We start from the raw sequence: 12,387 nt of genomic DNA on the forward strand, positions 1-12,387 counted from the left end.
CTGAGTCCAAAAAAAGTGGTTATTGGGTATTGGTCTGTATGTGTGTGTGTGTGTGTGTGTGTGTGTGTGTGTTCACGATATCTCATCTCCCAATTAACGGATTGAATTGAAATTTGGAACGTAAGGTCCTTACAATATAAGGATCTGACACGAACAAATTCGATCAAATGTGATTCAAGATGGCTAGAATGGCGAAAATGTTGTCAAAAAACAGGGTTTTTTGCGATTTTCTCGAAAACGGCTCCAACAATTTTGATTAAAGTTATACCTAAAATAGTCATCGATAAGCTCTAACAACTGCCACAAGTCTCATATCTGTAAAAATTTCAGGAGCTCCGCCCCATCTATGCAAAGTTTGATTTTAGATTCTCAATTATCTGGCTCCAGATACAATTTAAACAAAAAATTTTGAGTGGAAAAGATTGAGCATAAGGATCGCTACAATTAATCTTCAGTAACATTTTCACCTAAAATCAAAAATAAGCTCGAAATTCGAGAAAATGTGATTATCCAATTGCAAATTGTTGGCAACTGTTGATTCTATTGAATGATTCACAATGAAGAGATAGCAGACCTCGTGTGTCTCCAGCGTTATTGCCCTGTCACCAGCTGGCTCAAATCGTTGAATAGTAAACTTGAGATGCGCGGGAACACTAGCGTCAGGTGATCAATTTTCATAACGGCAAGGAAAGTTGTGTGAGTGCGCCACACCAGATTTTATTATGAATAATTCTATAGTCTGATTTTTACTCTGATATTGGCGTATGAATGAGGCTCCTTTTTCTTTTTATATTATCCTTGAAATGCAAAATTTCCATTAACCTTGTATATACGTCGACTCGCAATTAAAAAAGGAACAAACATGTCAAATTTCATGAAAATCTATTACCGCGTTTCGCCGTAAATGCGCAACATATAAACATTTAAACATTAACAGAAATGCCAAACCGTCGACTTGAATCTTAGACCTCACTTCGGTCGGTCATTTTGTTAATAACTATGGTGTAAACCCAGCTTAAGTTCGGCCAACAAACTACTCATAAATTGGGAGTACGGTATTCTCAGAGATTGATGTTTGGCTATTTAATGAATGTTCAGTAAATGAATTACATCATTTTTCAAAGACTTATTTGTAATTTACAGGAAAAAATCATAAAAATCGAACCGTATGGCATTGAAATGGGTGCTGAGGGCGTAGGAGCCCATGGAGCTACATACTACCATTTCAGACTTAATTTCTACAAGGATGTGGTCAGCAAAGTGGTGAGTTTTTTTCACTTTATTCTACTTTTTCTTCACAATCTTTTTCGTATTTCTCATCATCATTATTATCAAAACATAAATCCTATACTATTAAACGAGCAATTTCTGTCTTTAGATGTTTTTATGTTTATATCTGTATGAAGACCGGATCTCGAAAACGGCTCTAACGATCTCACGAAATTTGGAACAAAGTATGAAAATTCGATTGCACTAGGTCTCATCCCTGGGATAACACGCTGAAGGACATTAAAAGGATAAATACGTCCTTGGAAAAACAGCTGGAAATTTTGTCGTCTGTCGATACCGTAATGGAAGAGAGTGAACGAGTGCATGTGTGGGATCATCCAGCTGATCTCACGAGAAGAAAAATTCAGCAAGAGAAACTTATTTTCGTTTATTTCTCTTTTTTCATAGAAAACATGTTTACTTCAGAAGTAGTAGCTAGATGCTGTTAGTGTAGACTAGCACATAGTATATTAACAAATATTGTAGCAAATATAGTATATCATTCCAAATCGAATTCATAGTATATCTATTTTTAATCGATGATATGTTTGTTTTTCGAAGTGTGAATAAATTGTTATTCTGATGAGTGATAGTAGCTTAACCTAGATTTTGATTTGGACTGTAGTATAAATATGAAAAGGGACAGTTTTCGGCATAAGCCTGTTGTGCCTCCTCATATAACTGTAAAAATAATTGTGCGACTGAGAAAATTAATAATAAATATAAACTATAAATTCAATCTTTCGTCACAAATTTTCTATGCTTTTACACTCCAGAGCAAAGCTCGGTCCCCCGATATTATTAAATAAAAAGACTAAGAAATTGTCAAAAATCACAGATTTTATTCATAGTTAGAAAGAACGGTTTCGGTTGTTACACCATATCTGATAAACTGATTGGTTTTTGACAATTTCTTAGTCTTTTTTGAATAATTACCACAATATCAACTTCTCAACTACACAAAAAAGAAAAAATAAATAAGTAGGTACTGAAAAATAACATAATACACCCTGAACTTTTGCTGAGATTTCAGTCATTTTTGAAGTGACACGAGTTTCCTGAATCCTTTTCATGTCATAATAGGTCTGTGAATGTCTAAATATCGTGGGACCGAGCTTCGCTCTGGAGTGTAAAAGCATAGAAAATTGTAACAAAAGATTGAATTTATAGTTTATATTTATTTATTCATTTTTTCAGTCGCACAATTATTTTTAAAGTTATATGAGGAGGCACAACAGGCTTATGCCCAAAACTGTCCCTTTTCAAATTTATACTACAGTCCAAATAAAAATCTAGGGTAAGTAAGCTACCATCACTCATCAAAATAACAATTTATTCATACTTTAAAAACAAACACATCATCAATTACAAATAGAATATCGTGCAGGGGTGCCCAGCCCCCCCAAGGGCAATGGCGCATGCCCCCCCCCCCCAATCCAAGTGTAATGCCCCCCCCCAAAGTATCCCAATTCCCAACCCTTTAGTTTTTAACATTAGTCAGTCTATTACAATAAAATTCACATCTTACATTCTAATCTTCCAAAGGACATTATTTACCTTTGGTCTTGTGAGGAATTCTTTCTGTTTCTTATCTCTTTTAAAATAGAAATAAAGTATCTTTTTGATATTATTTTTGAGATTAGCAGTGCACCCGTTCTTGTTCGGTAGGACTAGAAAGTACTACATTACATCAGGAAAAACTACATGACAAATATTTTAATAGGATATTAAAATATAAGTAAGGGAGGCATCGATTTTAAATGTTAAGGTTACTTAATACTCATAAAAAGTTGAATAATAAATATCATTGATAATTCTTTATTGCAAGAGAATATTGCATAGCAATTTTGGTACCTAAACATTCATACAAATTTGGAACGATTTTATTCTGACAATATATAATGTCGTCAAGTTTAGGTATTTTAAATCCTATACTATTAAACGAGCAATTTCTGTTTAGATGTTTATATGTGTGTATTTCACCGGATCTCGAAAACGGCTCTAACGATTCTCACGAAATTCAGAACATAGTAGGTTTATAATATAAAAATTCTATTGCACTAAGTCTCATCCCTGGGGAAACTCGCTGAAGGACATTAAAAGAATTTATCCATCCTTGGAAAAACAGCTGATAATTTCGTCGTCTGTTGATAATGGAAGTGAGTGAGCGAGTGCATGTGTGTGGGACTGAGACAAAATTATGACTCAGCTGTTGAACTTTTGTACCTAATTCAATCAGGTACTTAGTGGCACTTTTAATCAAGATTAACTCCAGTAGAACCAATCAGATAAGCTAGCTGTTTGAGATGGTCTTCTTTGATTTGGTTCACGTGAGATTAATCAGGATTAAAATTTTGTGAGAGAAATTTTTTCATTCTTCTGAGAATTAATCTCAATCCACTGTGATTAGATAGAACCTTTTTGTATGAACAATGAATATTTATTATAATTTCTTCTTTCCTAATAATTTGTATATGCTTTTGTAGGAGCTCGGTACCCCGATATTTATCATAAATTGGAACAGGTTGTCACTGATGTTGTGTTGTTGGTAGTTTTCACTTTTTAACAAATGTATCTTCAAATGGTTTGGTTTTTGGAATAAAGATATCATCTGAACAAGTACATTTTGTAAATTCTATCTATTAATACCAGATATCGGGGCACCGAGCTTTGCTCGTTATTTATTCATTGATAAACAGAACTGAATTCTTTAAAATGATTGGGGAAGGACTAACAGGCACAGCCCAAAACTTTTCTTCCCCGAATTTTGATTTATACACTATACAATTTATAGTTGGAATATTATTCAATATTCCAAAAAGTAGGTTATGTTTCATATACTTGAATTCAAGAGAAATTTTCAGTCCAAATATTTGAAAACATAAAACTTCTAATTTAGATTGTATACATACCAAATTGAATGACAAAATAACACTCACTAATCACTTAGAACTGTAAAATAATTATTTACTTTGAATATTATGATATATACCATCTCATGTCAATAAATCAGATTATTGTATTTTGATCGAGTCAATTAACATTTCTAGATTTCTCGCGAGATACGATAAGCTAATTGATTACACAGCTGATCTCCCACACTGTCACACGCATCTTCTGTTATCGACAGATGACGAAATCATCATCTGTTTTTCCAAGGATGAATTATCCTTTTCATGTCCTTCAGGGAGTTTTCTCAGGGATGAGACCTAGTGCAATCGAATTTTGATATCATAAACCTACTATATTCCGAATTTCGTGAAAATCGTTAGAGCAGTTTCCGAGATCCGTTGAACATAAATAACCATATAACCGGATAGCCAGATATAAAAAAATTTAAACAGATAATACAGAAATTGCTCGCTTAATATAATAGGATAACAACTTATAGTCCAGTCAAATGGTCATTTTTCAGGAAACAGTCCCGAAATAATTTTTTTCGATGGTTCTATGTGTATTTTGAGGCGCTGAATTCTAATCTGAAATTTGCTGACACACCAGAGGGCGACTTCACCCCCAAAATCTTGGACTTTTTTTAAGTTTTCCATTTAATCTCGAGAACCTTGAATTTTTCAGGAAAAAGCATTCTCTATATAATATTAAAGATGATAAAATTTCCAATGAATTGAGTGGTCGCGCAGGACTACTTTTTGGATTTTTTATCTGAAGTGTTCCACAAGTTACGCAACTTTGAATGTGCCAGAAATTTGTGATATTTCCCCCATTTTCACATTCTCGCATATGTAACGTTGCGTATCTTGTGGAACACTTCAGATAAAAAATCCAAAAATTAGTCGAGTTTGTGATGAATTTTCTCTTCTTTTCATTCCCATGAATTATACTTCTGTTTTCAATACCGTTCAAAAGTTACAGAAAATTGAATGATGATCTTTATTTTCTCATTTTTCTTGCGATTTTACTGATTAAAGAGTCTCTAAAATGAGTAAAATACATGATAGAAACTTGCGATTGGTCTTAAATGAGAGAAAATTTCATGCTCTATAAGCTGAGTTGCCATAAATTGATCTTGCATTACTGTTTATATCGAAAAACTGTCGAGAATGTGAAAATGAGAAAAATATCGCAAATCTCTTGATTTTTTGAAACAAACGTATCTTACTTCACGATTATATTTTTACAAAAATCATTCACCTCACATAAAAGAAGAGATTCTTTTCTTCAAATCAAGACCAAGTATCATTTTGAGTTACAGAGACACACAGTTTTGAATATAGAAATTGGTAATTTTTCTATGAATTGAAATATGGGCTAAAATAGGTACACTAAAGGAGGAATTTTTCATTTTTTTAACAAATTTTAGTGATATGATACATGATTTTCAACCGCCTTGACGAGCTGATATGAGCGAGCTGTAGTACGAGGAGATTATTCAGTCAAAAGTTATAAGTGATTAAAGTTTTGATCCTGGACGTATCCTTATGTGTGTCTCCCACTAGGAAATACTGGAATCTAACGAGTGATTCTCATAGAACATAACCCTCGTAAGGTGATTTCAGCCGAAATGTTTCTTTTTTGTTAGGAATGCCATGAAAAGGTATTATAATGAGAATTTGAATTTTGGCTGTAGGACATGATTTTCTATTTTTGGGTGTATTCCCCTCCCACCACCACTAAATTCAAAAATAGGTACCTAAGGAATTCTGTTCAGAATTAATATTGTTAATTCACGTGATGTGTGACTTTCTATCATTACTGTACTAGAAAAAAATCGTAGTTGTATTAATAGGGTAGAAGTGGTAGATTTGCATGATTTTTAAAACCCCTTGAAAAATACCCCTTGAAAAATACCCCTTGAAAAATACCCCTTTTTTGAAAACTCTAAGCTCCGGAATCAAAAAACGTACAGTCCTGCGCGACCACTCAATTTATTGGAAATTTTATTATCTTTAATATTTTAGAGAATGCTTTTTCTCGAAAAGTTAAAGGTTCTCAAGATTGAATGAAAAACTTGAAAAAGTCCGAAATTTTGGGGTTTTTGGGAGTTTTGGGGGTGAAGCCGCCCTCTGGCGTGTCAGCGAATTTCAGATTAGAATTCAGCCCCCCAAAATACATATAGAACCGTCGCGAAAAATTCTTTCGGGCTGTCTCCTGAAAAACGACCATTTGACTGGACTATACAAAACAGAAAAAAAGTAATGAAGCATTACAATAATTACTTGATTACTGTGTGGTAAATAGGGTGTAAATTTGGAAGATTGAAATTGGCTTCATTTGATATGATATTTGACAAATTTTTGACAAGAGAAGTTTTTTCTTCTGTGAAATTCACTAGAGTTTGCGATGTTGTTTATAATTGCATTCTCATTTCAGAGACATTAATATCATCATGAAACGCATTCGAAATTAAAATAATTATTAGATTAAAATGTACATTACAATAATTTAACTTATCATTGTGCTTTTAAGAAAATTAGGTTGCAACAGCAAGGAAACTGAAACACGGGACCATTAAAAATTAAAATTAAGCAAAGGAAATCAGAATAATAGTGGATGATGAAGTTATAATTTATTTTTGTCAAAGATTTACCTTCAAACTCATAGGCTAAAATTACTAAAATTCCTGCATACAGAATATTATCAATTGTATTTTTTATGCTTTATATTGAGTTACACTTAGCAAAATATAGCCTAACATTGCAAATGTGGGAAAAAGTATTAAAATCAACTACATTAGGATATCTCTATTTAATAGGTACCTTGATTTTTTAGCCATGATTCAAAATGCTGACATAAAATATAAAAAAAATCATGCCCCCCCCCTTGTGGGCACCCCTGTTCATACAGAAATGTTCTATCTAATCACAGTAAATTGAGATGAATTCCCAGAGGAATGCAAAAATTTCCCTCACAAAGGCCCAGTTGCATAAAATCCGGTTAAATTTTAATCCTGATTAACTTCACGTGAACCAAATCAGAGAAGACCATTTCAAAAAGATGGATCTACTGAAATTAATCAGGATTGAAAATAACCCGGCTTTTTTGCAACCGGCACTAAGTACCTGATTGAATGATTACAAAAGTTCAACAGCTGAGTCATAATTTTGACACAGTCCCACACACATGAACTCGCTCACTCACTTCCATCACCAACAGACGACGAAATAATTATTATCAGCGGTTTCCCCCAGGATGAATAACAATTATCCTTTCAATGTCCTTCAGCGAGTTTTCACAGGGATGAGACCTAGTGCAATCGAATCTTTATATTATAAACCTACTATGTTCTGAATTTCGTGAGAATCGTTAGAGCCGTTCACGAGATCCGGTGAAATACAAACATATAAACATCTAAACATATAAACAGAAGTTGCTCCTTTAATATACTATTATATATAATCGAATATACTATTAATTCGATTTAGAATGATATACTATGTTTGCTACAATATTTGTTAATATACTATGTACTATTCCACACTAGCAGCATCTAGTTACTATTTTGGACTTTCTGAAGTAAACATGTTTTCCAAGAAAAAGAGAACTAAACAAAAACAAGTTTTACTGCTGAATTATTCTTCTCGTGAGATCAGCTGAGCAATAACCCACAAATGCACTCGCTCACTCACTTCCAGACGACAAAATTCCCAGCTGTTTTTCCAAGGACGTATTTATCCTTATAATGTCCTTCAGCGAGTTATTCCAGGGTTGAGACCTAGTGCAATCGAATTTTCATATCATAAACCTAGTTTGTTCCAAATTTTGTGAGAATCGTTTGAGCCGTTTTCGAGATCCGGTCACATACAGACAAATAAACATCTAAACATACTAGTAGTTCTGTGAACAGTAGACCTCGCGCTCAGTAAGTTACATTGACCTGTTGTTATGTTTTCTCAAAAATTAATAAATAATTTATTAATTTAAAATGTCTAGAAAAAATCCTAATAAATAAACATAGAGCTTTCTGTCCTATCGTACCGTGACGTGTCGTCCCGGAATGTGAGTGTGAGCGCTGTTATCAGGTCTGGCTGCAACTGTCTACAACGTTGATGGAAAGATACATTTTCAAGATGTTCGATGTTTTTGAACGGGTAGTATTATAGTCAACTGTCTACTAACGTTGATGGAAAGATACATGTTCAAGATGTTCGATATTTTTGAACGGGTAGTATTATAGTCCACTAGACAGCTGATTTATGATGAATAATTCTAAAGTCTGATTTTTACAGTAATATTGGCGTTCAAAGGAGACTCATTTCCCTTTTGTATTATCCTTAACTTTCCGGCAGTCGCGCTGTTGTAAAAAGTACAACAGTGTCAGTTTTTTTGCTGCTTAAAACTATTGAATGGGTTGGTGTCAGTGAATGAGTCACTTATGCATTCCAAAACTTTCTCCTCATCACTCCACTGAGTTGCAGTATTAACCGAGCAATGGTTCATTCTTTAGGTGCCATATAGTCGCCACAGTGCATAAGATAGGGAAAGACTGTATACGGGGGCTGTAAACGAACCAATAACACAGAATTGATGGCTTTGCTTGATGTACCTTATTGGGCTATGAAATGGTAATCATCCAAATGTTCATAGGCGTAACATAATCCAAGAAGATGGAAAAAGTAATTATACAATTAATATGTTTTGACAGTAAACTGATTATATAACACTTGGAAAATTGGATGTTGTAAAAAATACGACACGCGACTGCTCGAGTGATTGAGTAGGGCGCGACTACCGGAAGGTTAAAATGCAAAATTTCAAAAAACCGTATGTATACGTCGACGCTAAATTCAAAAAGGAACATACCTGTCAAATTTCATGAAAATCTATTGCTGCGTTTCGCTGTAAATGCGGAACATATAAACATATTAACATAAAGAGTAATGCAAAACCGTCGACTTGAATCCTCCTAGACCTCACTTCGCTCGGTCAATCATCAGAAATTGCTCGTTTAAGGCTGTGCAAAGGCTAAAAATAAACTTTCTACTGGTGATATTTTTCAAAGTTTTTCGATTTGTATATCATCAAGCTATCAAAATGAAAAAGTTTTCTCAGGAAAACATTTTTTTCGGATCATTACTATTTGAGATATGAGCGCCCAAAGTTTAACTTTTTGGGACAGAATATTTCAAATTCGGTAAAAGATAAATCCATGAGATCTAGAGGATAGATTCTTCATGGTATTGTTGATCTAGTAAAACAAAAATTTTCTGGAAATATCAATTTTCGAGATAGTTATTCAATTTACTAAAAATAACAAAAAATAACTTTTAGTTGAGTTATTTTTGGTAAATTGAATAACTCTTCCAAAAATTGATATTATCAGAAAATTTTTGTTCCACTAAATCAACAATATCATGAAGAATCTATCCTCTGAATCTCATGGATTTATATCGTACCGAATTTGAAATGTTCTGTCCCAAAAATTTAAACTTTAGGCGCTCATATCTCAAAAAGTAATGATCGGAAAAAAATGTTTTCCTAAGAAAACTTTTTCATTTTGATAGCTTGATGATATACAAATAGAAAAATATCACCAGTATAAAGTTTATTTTAAGCCTTTGCACAGCCTTGATAGTATAGGATAGTATAGGAAATTGATTAAAAATGTAGGCAAGTTGCGTTTCTCCTAATAAACTTGCAATTTTGTTGCAGAAAGTGGAGCATCAGACGAAAATTACAGACAGATCTGTTGAAATTGTTGTGAGAAAGCAGGAGGATTTGCTTTGGCCCAGACTGACCAAACACAATCAAAAACCTGCCTGGCTCAAGGTAAGCTCTTCCATCTTTGTTGAGTATTGTGCTGATTAAATGGTAATTGACCGAACGTAGTGAGGTCTATGTTTCAACTCAGATTAACTTCATCGAGTTTTCCCAAGGATGAGACCTAGTGCAATCGAATTTTTAAATCATAAAAATACTATGTTCCAAATTTCGTGAAAATCGTTAGAGCCGTTTTCGAGATCCGTTGAACATAAATAACCATAAATAAATACAACCAATTAATATAAATAAATATAAACTAGTAGTTCTGTGGACAGTAGACCTCACGCAGTATTCTCATCCACAAGTACCTGATTGAAACTATAGACCTTATGGAAATACAGCAATAGACTGGCTTCTCCACACATCTGTGTAATCACTTGTCAGCTGATTTATGATGAATGATTCTATAGTCTGATTTTCACTCTAATATTGGCGTATGAAGGAGGCTCCTTTTTCCTTTTATATTATCCTTGAAATGCAAAATTTCCAAAAACCTTGTATATACGTCGACGCTAAATTCAAAAAGGAACATACCTGTCAAATTTCATGAAAATCTATTTCCGCACTTCGCCGTAAATGCGCAACATCTAAACATTTTAACATTCAAATATTTAAACATTAAGAGAAATGCCAAACCGTCGACTTGAATCCTCCTAGACCTCACTTCGCTCGGTCAATCATCAGAAATTGCTCGTTTAAGGCTGTGCAAAGGCTAAAAATAAACTTTCTACTGGTGATATTTTTCAAAGTTTTTCGATTTGTATATCATCAAGCTATCAAAATGAAAAAGTTTTCTCAGGAAAACATTTTTTTCGGATCATTACTATTTGAGATATGAGCGCCCAAAGTTTAACTTTTTGGGACAGAATATTTCAAATTCGGTAAAAGATAAATCCATGAGATCTAGAGCAGAAGATAGATTCTTCATGGTATTGTTGATCTAGTAAAACAAAAATTTTCTGGAAATATCAATTTTCGAGATAGTTATTCAATTTACTAAAAATAAAAAATATCTTTTAGTTGAGTTATTTTTGGTAAATTGAATAACTCTTCCAAAAATTGATATTATCAGAAAATTTTTGTTCCACTAGATCAACAATATCATGAAGAATCTATCCTCTGAATCTCATGGATTTATATCGTACCGAATTTGAATAATGTTCTGTCCCAAAAAGTTAAACTTTCGGCGCTCATATCTCAAAAAGTAATGATCGGAAAAAAATGTTTTCCTAAGAAAACTTTTTCATTTTGATAGCTTGATGATATACAAATAGAAAAATATCACCAGTATAAAGTTTATTTTAAGCCTTTGCACAGCCTTGATAGTATAGGAAATTGATTAAAAATGTAGGCAAGTTGCGTTTCTCCTAATAAACTTGCAATTTTGTTGCAGAAAGTGGAGCATCAGACGAAAATTACAGACAGATCTGTTGAAATTGTTGTGAGAAAGCAGGAGGATTTGCTTTGGCCCAGACTGACCAAACACAATCAAAAACCTGCCTGGCTCAAGGTAAGCTCTTCCATCTTTGTTGAGTATTGTGCTGATTAAATGGTAATTGACCGAACGTAGTGAGGTCTATGTTTCAACTCAGATTAACTTAATCGAGTTTTCCCAAGGATGAGACCTAGTGCAATCGAATTTTTAAATCATAAAAATACTATGTTCCAAATTTCGTGAAAATCGTTAGATCCGTTGAACATAAATAACCATAAATAAATATAACCAATTAATATAAATAAATATAAACTAGTAGTTCTGTGGACAGTAGACCTCACGCAGTATTCTCATCAACAAGTACATGATTGAAACTATAGACCTTATGGAAATACAGCAATAGACTGGCTTCTCCACACATCTGTGTAATCACTTGTCAGCTGATTTATGATGAATGATTCTATAGTCTGATTTTCACTCTAATATTGGCGTATGAAGGAGGCTCCTTTTTCCTTTTATATTATCCTTGAAATGCAAAATTTCCAAAAACCTTGTATATACGTCGACGCGCAATTAAAAAACGAACATACCTGTCAAGTTTCATGAAAATCTATTTCCGCACTTCGCCGTAAATGCGCAACATCTAAACATTTTAACATTCAAATATTTAAACATTAAGAGAAATGCCAAACCGTCGACTTGAATTTTAGACCTCACTTCGCTCGGTCAATAACCAAATATAAATATATATATATATATATATATATATATATATATATAGATATACAGAAATTGCTCGCTTAATATAATAGGATATCATCTACTATGAAGATAGGACTAATCAGACTATAGAACTAATCATAATCAATCAGCAGACAAGTGGTTTATTCATTGCATGCATTACACAGATGTCTGGCCATGTCTATTTCTATAAGGTAGGGTTTCAATTTTCTACTTTCCTT

The 12,387-nt window shown here is 33.3% G+C and overlaps 1 protein-coding gene across 1 annotated transcript in view; it reads left to right on the plus strand.

Annotated features, from left to right (window-relative positions):
- Positions 1-12,387, plus strand: part of LOC111060208 (very-long-chain (3R)-3-hydroxyacyl-CoA dehydratase) — a 68,416-nt gene that overhangs the window by 9,274 nt on the left and 46,755 nt on the right. The window contains exons 3-4 of the mRNA XM_039435834.1: positions 1,144-1,263; positions 9,880-9,996. Of these exons, the coding sequence (XP_039291768.1) occupies positions 1,144-1,263; positions 9,880-9,996 (237 nt within the window). The remainder of the gene's footprint in view (positions 1-1,143; positions 1,264-9,879; positions 9,997-12,387) is intronic.

The sequence above is a fragment of the Nilaparvata lugens genome, chromosome 9 (genome assembly GCF_014356525.2).
Source record: "Nilaparvata lugens isolate BPH chromosome 9, ASM1435652v1, whole genome shotgun sequence".
In the NCBI taxonomy this organism is placed as follows: Eukaryota; Metazoa; Arthropoda; class Insecta; order Hemiptera; family Delphacidae; genus Nilaparvata; species Nilaparvata lugens.